The sequence below is a fragment of the Plasmodium sp. gorilla clade G2 genome, assembly GCF_900097015.1.
Source record: "Plasmodium sp. gorilla clade G2 genome assembly, chromosome: 5".
NCBI classification, from domain to species: domain Eukaryota; phylum Apicomplexa; class Aconoidasida; order Haemosporida; family Plasmodiidae; genus Plasmodium; species Plasmodium adleri (nom. inval.).
In genome coordinates this window covers 180112-195000 of record NC_041697.1, presented here as the reverse complement: position 1 = coordinate 195000, position 14889 = coordinate 180112, and the positions used below count along the sequence as shown (strand labels likewise).

Genomic DNA, 14889 nt, shown 5'->3' with positions numbered 1-14889 from the left:
TTTATCCTTTGTTTCATTTAAGGTTTCTTCACTTTTATTAATATTTATAGATATTTTATCCTTACAGTTATATTCTTTCTCAACAGATTTGTAATACATATATGTATCATTTTTATAATTATAATCCTTTTTATTATCTATTTCTTTATTTATATCGTTATCAATTATAATATTGTTTTCATTGGATCTAAAAAAAATATGTTTACCTTCTTCTATAGAAGAATTGTTAATAAATTTTTCGTTACGATTCATATTATTATCTATACATTCAAAAGATGTATCATTGATATTTTTATTTGTTATTATATTTATATGACTATTTGAAATTTGATCACATGGTTCATTTGTATGTGTCTTCATATTATTTACAATATTTTCGTTATCATTTATATTATTAATTGATGATATATATGTTTTGTTTGATTTTTTTTCTTTACAAATTGTTGATGATTTTATATTATAATATATATGATTAGAATTGTTTTTTATTTCTTCATATATATTTTTATTTTTATTTGTATCTTTATTTTTATCATTATAACTATCACCTTTTTTATTTTCCATTTTTGAATATTTAGATATAACGTGGTGACGTTCAATATTTATATTATTATTTTTATTTTTTATTTTCTCATTACAACTTTTTTTAATAAATCGAACATTAGAACCTTGTATAAACGTATTATTTGTCTGTTTAGATGATAACCCTTTGATAACAGAACAAGTATTTATATCATCTCTTTTTATATGGTTTATATTAAGAGATTCATTTATTTTATAATTATTTTTAAAAAAATTTTCTTCTTTTTTTTCCTCTTCATCAACAATATAAATTGTTTTATCTTGATAATTATTTTTATTATTATCAATATTATTATATTTATTCTTTTGGTTTGTTTCATTTCTTAATTGATCACTTTCTTTTATAATATCAGAAAGATTTTCTTTTTCATCATCAACTATTAATTTTTTTTTTTTAATTAAATGATTATTTATTAGATCCTTTGAATTAATATTATATCTTCTACAACTAGCTTGATTATTTTTTATATAATCGCTATTATAAATTACAGTATTGTTTTTGATATCATTTGAGATATCATTTGTGATATCATTTGTGATATCATTTGTGATATTTTTAATGTTGTTTATATTATTTCTTCTAGTTTGAAAAGACGAAGAATAATTATTTCCTTTCTTCATAATATCATCAGAACCATTTTTTCTATTCACATTAATTATATTTGTTTTACTTATATTATGATTTATTTTGTCTTCAATTTTTGTTTTTGTTAGTTTATTATTAGTTACATGTGTATCTTTTGTATGTCTCACATCTTTTATGTTTTTTTTTACAAATGAAGATATACATGTTTCTTCCTTTCTTCTTCTTAAATGAAGATCATTCCCTTTATCTTTTAAAGATATATTATTGGAACGATAATTTTTTTGAGGAATATCATTGTGTTTTTTAATTAGATTAACAGTCATTGTATGGATAATAATTTATTATATATAGAGGAGATATACAAATATTTTTATACGTGTAATTATATATATATATATATATATTATTTATCTTATTTTATTTTTTTTTTTCTTTCACTATATTATAGTGGAAGATTCCAAGAGAAATTATTTCATGATATCTTTTTATTTTCATTCATTTAAAATTAATAAAATTATACATGTACAGACAATAAAATATATACAGATAAATATATATAAATATATATATATATATATATATATATATATTTATTCATTCATTTATATCTTATGACTGTGCTAAAAAAAGTTCATTTAAATATATGTGCCTATATTTTTATTAACAAGAATATATCGTTATTACAATGGACAAGATGTTTTAATAAAATAAAAAAAAAACATCAGTGTTAAATATAAAGACTTATATGAAGTACGCAATATATTCTCTTTATATCCATAATAAAATCGTTACATGAAATAAATAAATAAATAAATATATATATATATATATATATATATATATTATTAATGATTAAGGGTATATAAATAGACAGGGGTTCCACAGGTAAACATTAAATAAATAAATATAAATATATATAAATATATATATTATATTTAAATTATACATATAATAAATATATACACGCACATATATATATATATATATATATATATATAATATATATTTATTTATTTATATATATTATTTTGTGTGATAGATAAAATATGACCGCACATTGTTTAATACATACATATTAGTATAATATTGATGTTTATTTATTTTATCGAATAAATATATAATAGGTTCAGGGTGATCCTTTTATATTGTAGGAGTAAACTTTCAATTATAAAAAATATCTTTCAATATTATTACATATATAATTATACATATATGTATATTTTATTTTTTTTTCTCGCATTATTTTCTTATAATTAGTGTCCACATATATCATAAAATTTAAACAAGATATTGCTTCTCTTTGAAGGTGTAAATACATGAATTAATACTTTTATTCGAAAACGTAGATGAAAAAAATGTTCTATATTAAATTATCTTTTTAGGAATATACTTTTTTCATAAGAGAAAGACACACAAGATATATTTATTTATGAATATATATATTAAAAACAAAATTGTATATATTAAAACGATTGTATATAGGAAAAGAATTGAACCATTTATTAAAATATATATATATATATATATATATTTTTGATTATTTTTATAAAATAAAACAAAAAAAGTTACAAATTTGTTTTCTGTCATTCTAATATTTCTTTACACAATGTATTTTCGTTTTAAAAATAAAATGTTTATTTTTTCGATTCTTTCTTTTGTTGTCTTTCTTTTTATTCGAAGTAATCAAACGTATGCAAGTAGCTGCACTGTTTTAAAGGATAAGCATTTTTCTTTTTATGAGAGGAAAGTATATTGGAAAGAAATAAAAAAATAAATACGTACAATGAACCTATGTAATTATATATATATATATATATATATATGTATATTTTGATGGTTCAATGAAGTGACCCTTATATGTTTTATTTTATGATGTTCCACCTACTTGTTTCCTTTATTTTTATTTCTTCTATGCAGATGAAAGAATTGAATATTGCTGATCCTCCTTACACCGTTTTCAATTTTTCCACAGAAGTGTCAAGTGACCATGATATTATTCAAGGTTAAGATAAAAGAAAAGGAAAAAAATAAGAACAAATAAAAAAAGAAAAATAGAACACAGAGGTTTCTGTTTTATTTACAATGAATTGAAAGAAAATTAAATTTTTTGATATATTCATGAAAATGAACTAGCTAAAAAATGTGGAGTTTTTTTTTTTTTTTTTTTGTGTGTGTAAATTGGAAATATAGCTATTTTTGTTTAGCTAAATAAAAAGGAGCTAGCCAAGAAAAAAAAAAAAAAAAATTATATATATTATATATATATATATATATATATATTTTGTTCCCTTTTTTTTCATAGATGAGCTTGAAAAAAAGGAAGTAAGAGAAAACAATACGTACGTATTTACTGTTGTATTAAATAGAATTGTATTCTTCTCTATCACGAAATGAGATACATACATATATACATATATATATATATATATATATATATATATATTATTGAATATTAAAAAATATGGTAAAGATGGATTTATAAAATATAATATACAAATATTTCCATGTGTCATATTTGTATATTTTTGTTCATTAGAAAAAAGCCATGAGAAGATTTAAGTACGATTTGGTATAATATATAATTGAGAGGAATATATATATGAAAAGAAAACGAAATGAAATTGAAAAGTTATATATTTATTATATATATTATATATATTATTATGTATTCATCAGTTGTATTTCATATATATATATGTATATATGTAGGATGAGAAAAGAGATCGGTCGAGGGAAATTTTAGATAAACTTTTAAGTAGCGCCATAGATTTTTTTTAAAAGGTCATAAAAAAAGGAAATATAAAAATTACTATAACAAAGGGAGAACATACATTTGGATACAAATAAAAAAAAAAAAATATATATTTATTTTTTTGTATATTTATATTTATATTATGCTTGAAATTTTCTTTTATCGTGTGTAGGTCATAAATTTTTTTTTTTTTCCTGCTTATGTATTTGTTTTTAAAAAAAAATGAAAAAACATTTTTTTTTTTTTTAAGCTTCATAAGAATTTATCCATATATATAGAAATGTATATATAAAATATAACATATAAGAACGTAGGTGTAAGCATTAAATAAATAAATATATAAATATAAATATATTTATATATATATATATATATTATATTTTTTTTATTTTTTTTTTTTTGTTGTGATATTCAAAATTTTTGTTATTTTCTCAATGTGAATTATGAAACAAAAAAAACAATGTTAATTCTTAAAAATGTGGAACATACCATTTTTTTAAAAATTTTTAAAAGATCATTTTCTAGAAATGTTAATAATAACAAATTCGTCATAAAACCTTCATCCGTAAGAATAAGAAGTGATAAAAATAATTTTAATGATATAATAAATAAATATTTTCCTAATCGAATACTAAAAAAAAGAAAGCAGCAAGATGAGTACAACAAGGTGAATAACATGAATGAAGAAAAAAATAAAAAATATTATCTCTCATCAAAAATTGAAAGGAGATTAAAAATGGAAAAGGCTAATGATCAAAGTAATATTTCAATTTGTAGTTCTATCACTAGCGATAAAAATGAAAACAATTATTTTTTAGATAGTTACAATAATATAAATAATAGTGATAATATAAATAATAGTGATAATATAACTAATAGTGATATTATAAATAATAGTGATATTATAAATAACAGTGATAATATAAAAAATAATTTGTTTGGATGTGGTATGACATGTAACAATGTACTTATCGAAGAAAACCAAAATAAGGTAATAAAAAATAATAAGAAGAATACCCTCGAGATTACAAAGGAAGAACATGATATTCAGAAATATAAAAATAAATTACATAAGAAAATATGGATTTTATTAAAAAGAAAAAGTAATGAAAAAGAATTTGAACATTATTATAATATGTTAGAAAAGTATCCTTTAAAAGATGAAGTATCTTATTCAATATTATTACATGGAAAACTTCTAATATCAAAAAAAAAAAAGGATAATAAGGAAGATTATCATGATATTATAAAAGAGTGCTTTAAAATAATTAACGAAATGAAAGTTAAAAAAATACATGCTTCTTTAATTCGATTCAATGAGAAATTATTACTCTCTTATTATGAATTAATAAAATTAAATGTGCGCCCTACATATAAACAGTGGATGAAAATTTTAAGAACAGTGTGGTTTGTATCTGCCTTAGTTAAAGCTAGAAGACAGAAATTTATTTTAAGAAAAATGAAAAAAATCAAAAATAAAAATTCGGTTTCCTTGGATAATTTTAATGAAACTTTTAATATACATAATTTGGAATGTCTTTATGTCGAAAATAGGGACCCCTTGATAGCTAATAATGTCCAGCAAGGAATTTAAAAAAAATAAAATAAAAATAAATAAATAAAAATAAATAAATAAAAATAAATAAATAAATAAATAAATATATATATATATATATATATATATATATATATATATATATATATATGTATAACAAAACAAACAAAAACACAAATAAAAAAATAGGGTAAATAATATATATATATATATATATATATATATATATATATGTGCGTAAAAATCAGAATATATATAATTTTTCATATTTTATATTTTTTAATTAATTTTTAATTTTTGTATTGAATTAAAACATTGTATATATCTTGAAAGACCGTATATAATTTGTTGAGAGATTTACAACCGGTTATAATTATTTTGCCTGAAACAAAAATGAGTATAACTGATTTTAAGTTGGATGTTGGTTTATATCTATAGACTAATCCTGCAAATAGTTCAGGTTCATAATTACAATATTCTTTATGATCATGTGCTAATACTTCTAATCTGACTGGTATATTACAATTAGCACTAGCAATAATATTTTCAATTTTAAAATTACAAAATTTAACTTTTTCTTTTGTTACAATTTTTATAATTTTTGCAATTTTTTTACATCCCATGATAGAATCTTTTTTTGTTCGTGTGCCTGTTAACATAATTCTTCCATTTTTAAAAATAAGAGCTGTGCATTGAGGTTTATTTAATCTAATGATAAGAGTATTTATTTTACTTGGATTGTATTCTGCATTTCTTATAGAAACAGCAACTAAACGTAAATTAATATCTATACATAAATTAGCTGATGATATAATATTATGTATATTTAATGATATATTTTTATGTACTAGTTTATTTTTTAAATCATCTGATTTTTGTTTTTCTTCATTATCATATTCTGAATTATAAAGTGCTGAACAAACATTATCTTGATTTATTTTTTCTAACAATAACTGATCTTGTTCTAAAAAATTCATATCCAAAATATTATTATTATCATCAAAATTATTACTATTATTTTGTATGTTATCATCATTACTTTTTATATTATCATTTTCTTTATCTATTATGTTTAATATATCCTTTTCATAATTCTGTTCTTCATAAGGAACGTTATTATCCCCATTAATCGATTCATCCTGATCATTATTATCTTTTTTTTTCTTCTTTTTTTTGTCTTTATCTTCTGTATGCATTATTATATTATATATATAGATATAAATATATTTATTTATTTTAATACATTATAAATACCTTATTATTATAAAAAATTTGTACATATATAAAATATATATGTATAATTTATTCTTAATAAATAAATAAAAAAAAAAATATATATATATATATTATATTATATATATATCTTTTCTTAAATACTAGAAAAACAAAATTGTTTTATTGGGGGCAAAGAAATATACATAATTTTATATATAATATTTATTTATTTATAATATTAATTTTTTTTTTTTTTTTTTTCTGATTATTTACTTTTAAAGTAATAAAAAAATATAATTATATATTATAACAAAATGAAGGTATATAATAAAAAATATTTATTTTGAATGAATTAATATTAAATATATATATATTAATATATTTATTAAATATGGTCGTTTGTACTATATATTTTTATTTATAGAATACCATTGAATATACCTATATATATATATTATTATACATATAAATAATATATATATATTATAATATATATAATTTTTTTTATGCAATAGATAAAAAAACAAAATCAAATGTTCTACATATAAATAATTTCTTTCTCAGAAGGGATATAAATATAAAATATGTAAACTGTTACATTATTATATTTAAAAATATATATATATATATATATATATATATATATATTTTATTTAATATACATTTTATAAATTTTCTTTTTATATTAATAAATATATATATATATTATAAGATTATTAATTATATGAATTTAAAATGTATAATATCCATCTTTTATATTGAGTTCGTTTTCAATTATTTGTAAAGAATTTTTTTTGAAATTGTAATATATATATATATATATATGTATGTAATTTTTTTTATTTTAAGTGTTTAATTTTTTTTTTTTTTTTTGTTTTTCTTTTTATATTACGATGAGAATAGAAAAGTGTTGGTATTGTTCAGGCAATATATATCCAGGTATAACACTTTGAAAAAATAAAATGAGAAAAAAGTCTTAAATGTATATATATATGTAAAAAATAAATGGAGAACATAAAATATAAATATATATATATATATATATATTTATTTATATATATTTTTTTATTTTTATTTTTTAGGGCATGGTATATTTTTTATAAGAAATGATTGTAATGTTTTTAAATTTTGCAGAAGTAAATGTCACAAACATTTTAAAGCCAAACATAATCCTAGAAAAGTAAAATGGACAAAAATATATAGAAAAGAAAGAAATAAAGAATTAAATTATGATAGAACATTTGAATTTGAAAAGATTAGAAATGAACCTATTAAATATGATAGAGATATGTATATAAAAACTATTAATGCAATAAAAAAAATTGATGAAATTAAAGAGAAAAGAAAAACGAGATTTTATAAAAATCGTATTTTAGAAACAGCTGATAAAAATATTAACTTATCAATAAATTATATTAAAAAGAATCCATTACTTCTAAAAAATACAGAATATGAAAATGTTCTACAAGAATTAAAATTAAATAAAAACGATCGTGATGATACATTGATCATAAAAAATGCTTTTGAAGATGATCATATTATATTTACTCACAATAAGGAGGATATCAAATATAAAGCAGATATAACAACCATCTCAGAAAAGGAGGTAATAATAAAATGAAAAAAAAAAAAATAAATAAAAATATATATATATATATATATATATATGTGCATATATGTTATTGTTTAATATATTTCATATTTCATATCCTTATATATATATATATATATATTTTTTTTTTTTTTTGTGCCTGTAGAAATTTAAAGTTCAGAAGAATAACAAGAATCTCATACTGGAATGATATGTTTTTAAAAATAAACGCCTATTAAGATATATACATATATATATATGTATATATTTATATATATTTATTTATATTTATTTTGAACAAATAATTAATAAAATAATTTGAAATTTTTTGTTTTAAAAAAATATGTACAAATTAAAAAAACGAAAAAAAAAAAAAAAAAAAAAAAAAACAACAAAAATTAAGAATCAAAATATAAATGTATATTTTAAAAGACATAAAATTTTTAATTGTGTGTAAATATACATACATATATATGTATATATATAATAGATATATATATTTTTTTTTTTTTTTAACCATTAAAACAATAAATACAAAGAAAAAACAAAACAAAAGCAGATCAAGCTTTCTTTTTTTTTTCTTCTTTTAATAATATAGAATATATAATTTCACAATTATATTTCATCGTCATGAAAAAGAAATGAGTCATGTTGTATCCACAAAGAAAAGTAAATAAATTGTTATTACATATATCTGAAGGGGATATTAAAAAGGGGATATAATATATAATTAGAAAGGTGTACAATATATATATGTATATGTATGTATATATGTATATATTATATATGTATCATATATATGTATATGTATCTATGTATATATTATATATGTATCATATATATGTATATGTATGTATGTATATATTATATATGTATCATATAAATGTATATGTATGTATGTATATATTATATATGTATCATATATATGTATATGTATGTATGTATATATTATATATGTATCATATATATGTATATGTATGTATGTATATATTATATATGTATCATATATATGCTTCTATTAATTTAATTGAACCTGATGAGATAAACTGAAAATTTTTTTTGAAAATTAATTGCGAATGTATTTGTAGGCATGAATCTTTCCATTTATTTTGAAAGTTATATTTTACTATTAGGAACAATAAAAGGATCTAAAAAAAAAAAAATGAAAGATAAAATAAAGAGACACAATATATGCATACATACATGCATACATACATATATATATATATATATATATATATATTTATTTATTTATTTATAACAATGTTGTTACCACTATTTGTATCCTAAGAAGTTTTATAAATTTATTTGTTGATGTTAAAAATATTGAAATGTTATAAAAAATTTTAAAAAATATATTATTTTTAGATTCTTCTTGTTGTGTTTCTTTAATTTTTATTAATTGGTTTAATTCATTTTGTTCTTTCATAAGTTTTCTTGTATACTTTCCATTTAATATTAATAAATCATATTCACTTAAATGTTGATTTTCCTTTTTATTTTGCTCAATGATTTTATTGTACTTTTTAATTTTCTTTTCTATTATTTCTATATTATCATTTATTTTATAGTATTCTGAATTATTCATATATCTATAATAAATCTTCTTCACATTATTATAAATTTTATTCAAACCAAGTTTAAAAAATTTATTTTCAACTATATAAGAAGAAAGAAAAACAATTATTTTTATAATTAAATAGAAACATAAATAAATGGTCGAGCTATGCACAACGTAACTGACAGTATTTGAATGGCTTTCCATTTTAAAAAAAAAAAAAAAAAAATACATACATACATATATATATATATATATAATATATAATATATATAATATATATTGTATTATATTATTTATGTACGTATTATTTTTATTTTATGTATTAAAAAGTATATAACTCGCAAACATTATTATGCCTCAAATAAAAAAGAAAAAAAAAAAGAAGAAAAAAAAAGGATCGTTTTTAAACAAAAAAATTAAAAAAAAAAAAAAATGTACGACCATTATTATATTCTTAGGATATTTATATAATATATATATATATATATATAACATATGAACATAAATATATTATATATATTTTATATTACATCCTTTAAGCGTGTGGAAAAATATAAGTATATAATAGAAATATTAAAATTGTAAATATAAATAAATATATACATAATATATATATATATTATATGTATGTATATTTTTTTTTAATTATCATATTGTTTTATTTTTTTTATTATCTGTAAATATTAAATAATTAAATGTAATATATAAAAAAATATAAATTTTGATACATTATGTAAATATATTTATACATATATAATTATATATATATATATTATTATGTATGTAAATATCAATACAGTTAGGATAATAATTATAGCTAAAATATAAAAATATATAAATAATTTTATTCTCTCTATATTTATTTTTTTGGAAGATATATTAAAAAAAAAAATATATATAAGATTGTAATATTTGTAAATACAATGAGTGATAATTCTGTAAGTTCCATAAAAAGGGTAAGTCATAATTAAAAAAAGAAAAAGAAGGAAAATAAAAAAAAAAAAATATATATGAATGAATATCTATATATTTATACATTTGATATAATTATATTTTTCATATATTTTTATTTTTCATATATCATTATTTTTCTTTAAGTTTAAAGAAATAACTAAAATGATTGAGACTACTTTAAGCCAGAATAATAGAGTAAAAAATATTATGACAAGTGAATTGTATTTGAAGAAAAAATGTGAAGCATCCTTAGAAACTGTAATAAAAAAAAAAGAAAAAAATATATGACAACATAAAGAGAGACAAATACGTGTCAAAATGTATATATTATATATATATATATATATATATATATATATATGTTTATGTTTATATGTTTATAGATTGAACATACGACCAATCAACAAGAGTGTTATAAGAAGGTTTCTAAAATGTAATTTAAAACCAAAAGAATGTGAAAAGAATGTGAAAAAAATGTGTCCATTCAATGAGTTGTTATATATTTATTTATGGACATATTTTTACTTTTACATATGTATCATAATTTTTTTTTTTTTTATTTTATTTTTTTTTTTTTTTTAATACCTTGTAGTTTTATAAAAAAATCAAAAGACGAGTTGAAGAATGAAATGAATGATGAAATTGCTCAATATGATAAGCATTATCCTTATTTAGAAGTACTTGAAAATATAAATAAATAAATAAATATATAATATATATATATATATTACAAATATATTCTTTTATTTCCGACTTGTATTTATATATTTTCATTTATATCATTTCAATTTAGGAGATAAGAAAAAAACTTGTTGATAAATTAGCAAATCTAAAAGAGCAATATGTACAAGCTTATGATAGTGTAACCATACAATAAATCGAAAAATATAATAATAATAATATATATATATAATATATTTTATATATATGTATATTTTATATATATATATATATTTTATATATATGTATATGCTAATTTATTTATTTTATTTTTTTGTTTTGTTACAGATAGAAAAGGAAGCAAATAACAATTCTTAAGTAATATGGTAGAATATTTAAAAGACATAATATATATATATATATATATATGATATTATTGATAGATGGTCATATAGACAAATGTATAAACACATGCTCTTATAAATAATCCTGCACTTATTATTAAAAACAAAAACGAAGAAAAAATATTGTAATATTTTTTATATTTAATGTTTTTAAAAAATATGTGATTAGTATATTTATAATTTATATATTTTATTTATTTTTTGGTACATCACATATATGTGTATATATGTACATATATTTAAAAGCATATGATATTCATTCATTCATTCATTCTTTTTTTTTTTTTTTTTTTTTGATATCCATTTATATATATAAAAAAAAAAAAAAAAAAAACACATACATAACTTATCATTTTTTTATTTATTTAAGAACATCTAATTTGTATACACACAAAATAATAAATGATGAATTCTTTATTATTACATATATATATATATATATATATATATATATATATATATTGTGATGATATTCTCCATTGTATTATTTTAACGAGTATTTCATATGGCATATAAATATATATATTTAAATATATTTATTTGTATGTTCTTTTATACTATATTAAGGACTGATGAGAATAACATATTTTATATTTTTTAATTTTTTAATTTTTTTTTTTTTTCCATATGGTTATATTAAGCTTTCACAATTTAAAAGGAGATTAGAGAATTGACATAAGATAAAAATAAGAGAAAAAAAAAATAAAATAAATATAATATATATATAAAATAATATATATATTATATATATAATAGTTTATTAAGTAGTGTTCATTTTATGATTAATATGTAATAACATATGTATACACGATTGCATAATACTATATTATGTATATATATCTAATATTATTAATATGTACTATAAAATATATATATATATATATATATATATATATATATAATATATATATATAATATTATATATATATGTTAATAGAAATATGGAAAAAGAATCAATTTCATTTTTTATTTTATTTTATTTATTTTTTTTTTTTAATTTACATTTAAAAGTTATAATTCCATATGATTATTAACATTTTTTTAACATTTTTCTAAATTTTTTAAACATTTTTCTTTTTTCGTTTATTCATATTATTTTTACTTATACCTGTATTCTTTAAAATATAATATATATTATATATAAATCCCTTCGAGGCTTATAAAAATATAATACTATAAAAAATATATATATATGTAATATACATATATATATAATATATATAAATATATATATTTATATATAATTTCTTTTTCTTTTTTTTTTAAATATTTTATTACCGATAAATAATTAAGTGTATAAAGTTTAAATCCAAGGAAAAAAAAAAAAAAAAATATAATAATAATAAATATATATACATACATATTAATATAATATACATATATAAAATTTTAAAAAAAAAAAAAAAAAAAGGGGAGAAACTTATTGATAATAATATATATATATTATATATATTTAAGAATTATTAGAAAAATATATAAATAAATAAATACATATATATATCATACATTTAGTATATAATCTTATTTTTAATATTTATAAATAATAATACATATATAATATTATATATATATAAAAGAAATAAATAAATAAAAAAAAAAAAAAATGGCTGATGATGATTCAACTGTAAATAATAATGGAGCTTCACCTGTGAATAATCAAGGTGAGCATATACAAGTTAAAGTAAGATCTCCTGATGGAGCTGAAGTTTTTTTTAAAATAAAAAGAAAAACTAAACTTGAGAAATTAATGGAAGTATATTGTAATAGATTAGGTCAATCAATGGAAGCAGGTATGTACAAAAAAAAAAAAAAAAAAAAGGAAATAAATATATATATATAAATATATATTATATGTGCAATATAACCATCTGATGAGATTGTTTAGAGATTAAAAATATATATAAAAAAAAAAAAAAAAGGGAAACCAACAATGTGTTATATAACATATATAGAGATGTATATAAAGAGGTGTATACATATATATATATATTTATTTATTTATTCCATTTTGTAGTTCGTTTTTTATATGATGGAGATCGTATTCATGGAGATAATACCCCTGAACAACTAGGAATTGAAGACGGTGATGTTATTGATGCAATGGTTCAACAAACAGGAGGAAGTTTCTAATTTTATTTTTTAATATATATATATATATATATATAAATATATGTATCCATGTTTTTATATATATATATATATATTTTTATATATTTATTATGTAAAATATTTTTTAAAAAACTACAAATTTTTATACTTCCTACACACATATATATATTCATATTATATATATATATATATATATATATATATATATATGTTAAAAGAACTCTTCAATTTTTGTCTGCAATCCTTTTATAAACATAGGTATTAAAATATTGCCTTTGATAATATTAAGGGAATAAATATAAAAATATATTTAAATGTATAATATTTATAAAACCAAGTTATTCACACATATATATATATATATATATATATATTGTGTATATGTTTGTATATTCATATATACTTTATATTTTTATTTCTTTTTCAATTATAAGGTTTATATCTCCTCAAGTCTTTCCTTATAAAATGAAGATTATTCTTTGTTTTTTTTTTTTTTATATTTTTAAAAAGGTCCTCATCTCACATTTGTTTTTTAGCATATATTATAAATATATATATATATATATATATATATATATATATATATTTATTTATTTATTTATAAAAATAAAACAAATAAGTGTATCGTTAAATATATGCGTAATTATTTAAAAAATTAAAATGGACGATTATATTATATAAATGTTATATGATTAAATTATATACAAATATATAATATATATAAAAATATAATATATATGTATAACCATAAAAAAAAAATAAAAAATGTTTATTCATAAAATATATATAAAAGGTTAAAATATTTCTCGCTCAATTTAAATTCGATATTATATAATATTGTATGATATGATTAATTCTTTGTCATATCATTATTTTTTTTTTTTTAATATTATGTAAATATTAAAATGTTAAGATCTACA

The 14889-nt window shown here is 16.9% G+C and overlaps 8 protein-coding genes across 8 annotated transcripts in view; 5 read left to right on the top strand and 3 right to left on the bottom strand.

Annotated features, from left to right (window-relative positions):
* PADL01_0505300 (conserved Plasmodium protein, unknown function) overlaps positions 1–1491 on the bottom strand; it is a gene marked incomplete at both ends in the record, with an annotated part of 12321 nt that extends 10830 nt beyond the window's left edge. Inside the window, one exon of the mRNA XM_028685409.1 lies at positions 1–1491. This exon is cut by the window's left edge and continues 1339 nt beyond it. Within this exon, the coding sequence (XP_028536911.1) occupies positions 1–1491 (1491 nt within the window).
* Positions 1492–2774: 1283 nt separating this feature from the next.
* PADL01_0505200 (conserved Plasmodium protein, unknown function) lies at positions 2775–3946 on the top strand (the record flags this gene model as incomplete). Its single annotated transcript, XM_028685408.1, has 5 exons — positions 2775–2915; positions 3086–3170; positions 3471–3490; positions 3705–3737; positions 3878–3946. The coding sequence occupies 5 exons, from the start codon at positions 2775–2777 to the stop codon at positions 3944–3946; spliced, it is 348 nt and encodes a 115-aa protein (XP_028536910.1).
* Positions 3947–4380: 434 nt separating this feature from the next.
* Positions 4381–5514, top strand: PADL01_0505100 (conserved Plasmodium protein, unknown function; the record flags this gene model as incomplete). The annotated part of the gene is made up of 1 exon (XM_028685407.1): positions 4381–5514. One exon carries the CDS (start codon positions 4381–4383, stop codon positions 5512–5514), a length of 1134 nt encoding a protein of 377 aa, XP_028536909.1.
* A 251-nt stretch (positions 5515–5765) lies between these two features.
* Positions 5766–6671, bottom strand: PADL01_0505000 (TATA-box-binding protein; the record flags this gene model as incomplete). The annotated part of the gene is made up of 1 exon (XM_028685406.1): positions 5766–6671. The coding sequence occupies one exon, from the start codon at positions 6669–6671 to the stop codon at positions 5766–5768; it is 906 nt and encodes a 301-aa protein (XP_028536908.1).
* Positions 6672–7583: 912 nt separating this feature from the next.
* PADL01_0504900 (60S ribosomal subunit protein L24-2,putative) lies at positions 7584–8492 on the top strand (the record flags this gene model as incomplete). Its single annotated transcript, XM_028685405.1, has 3 exons — positions 7584–7629; positions 7773–8296; positions 8448–8492. The coding sequence occupies 3 exons, from the start codon at positions 7584–7586 to the stop codon at positions 8490–8492; spliced, it is 615 nt and encodes a 204-aa protein (XP_028536907.1).
* A 349-nt stretch (positions 8493–8841) lies between these two features.
* PADL01_0504800 (conserved Plasmodium protein, unknown function) lies at positions 8842–10046 on the bottom strand (the record flags this gene model as incomplete). The annotated part of the gene is made up of 3 exons (XM_028685404.1): positions 8842–8975; positions 9315–9429; positions 9555–10046. 3 exons carry the CDS (start codon positions 10044–10046, stop codon positions 8842–8844), a joined length of 741 nt encoding a protein of 246 aa, XP_028536906.1.
* A 1259-nt stretch (positions 10047–11305) lies between these two features.
* Positions 11306–11834, top strand: PADL01_0504700 (conserved Plasmodium protein, unknown function; the record flags this gene model as incomplete). The annotated part of the gene is made up of 3 exons (XM_028685403.1): positions 11306–11473; positions 11590–11658; positions 11805–11834. 3 exons carry the CDS (start codon positions 11306–11308, stop codon positions 11832–11834), a joined length of 267 nt encoding a protein of 88 aa, XP_028536905.1.
* A 1629-nt stretch (positions 11835–13463) lies between these two features.
* PADL01_0504600 (small ubiquitin-related modifier) lies at positions 13464–13990 on the top strand (the record flags this gene model as incomplete). The annotated part of the gene is made up of 2 exons (XM_028685401.1): positions 13464–13650; positions 13875–13990. The coding sequence occupies 2 exons, from the start codon at positions 13464–13466 to the stop codon at positions 13988–13990; spliced, it is 303 nt and encodes a 100-aa protein (XP_028536904.1).
* Between the last annotated feature and the right edge of the window lie 899 nt (positions 13991–14889).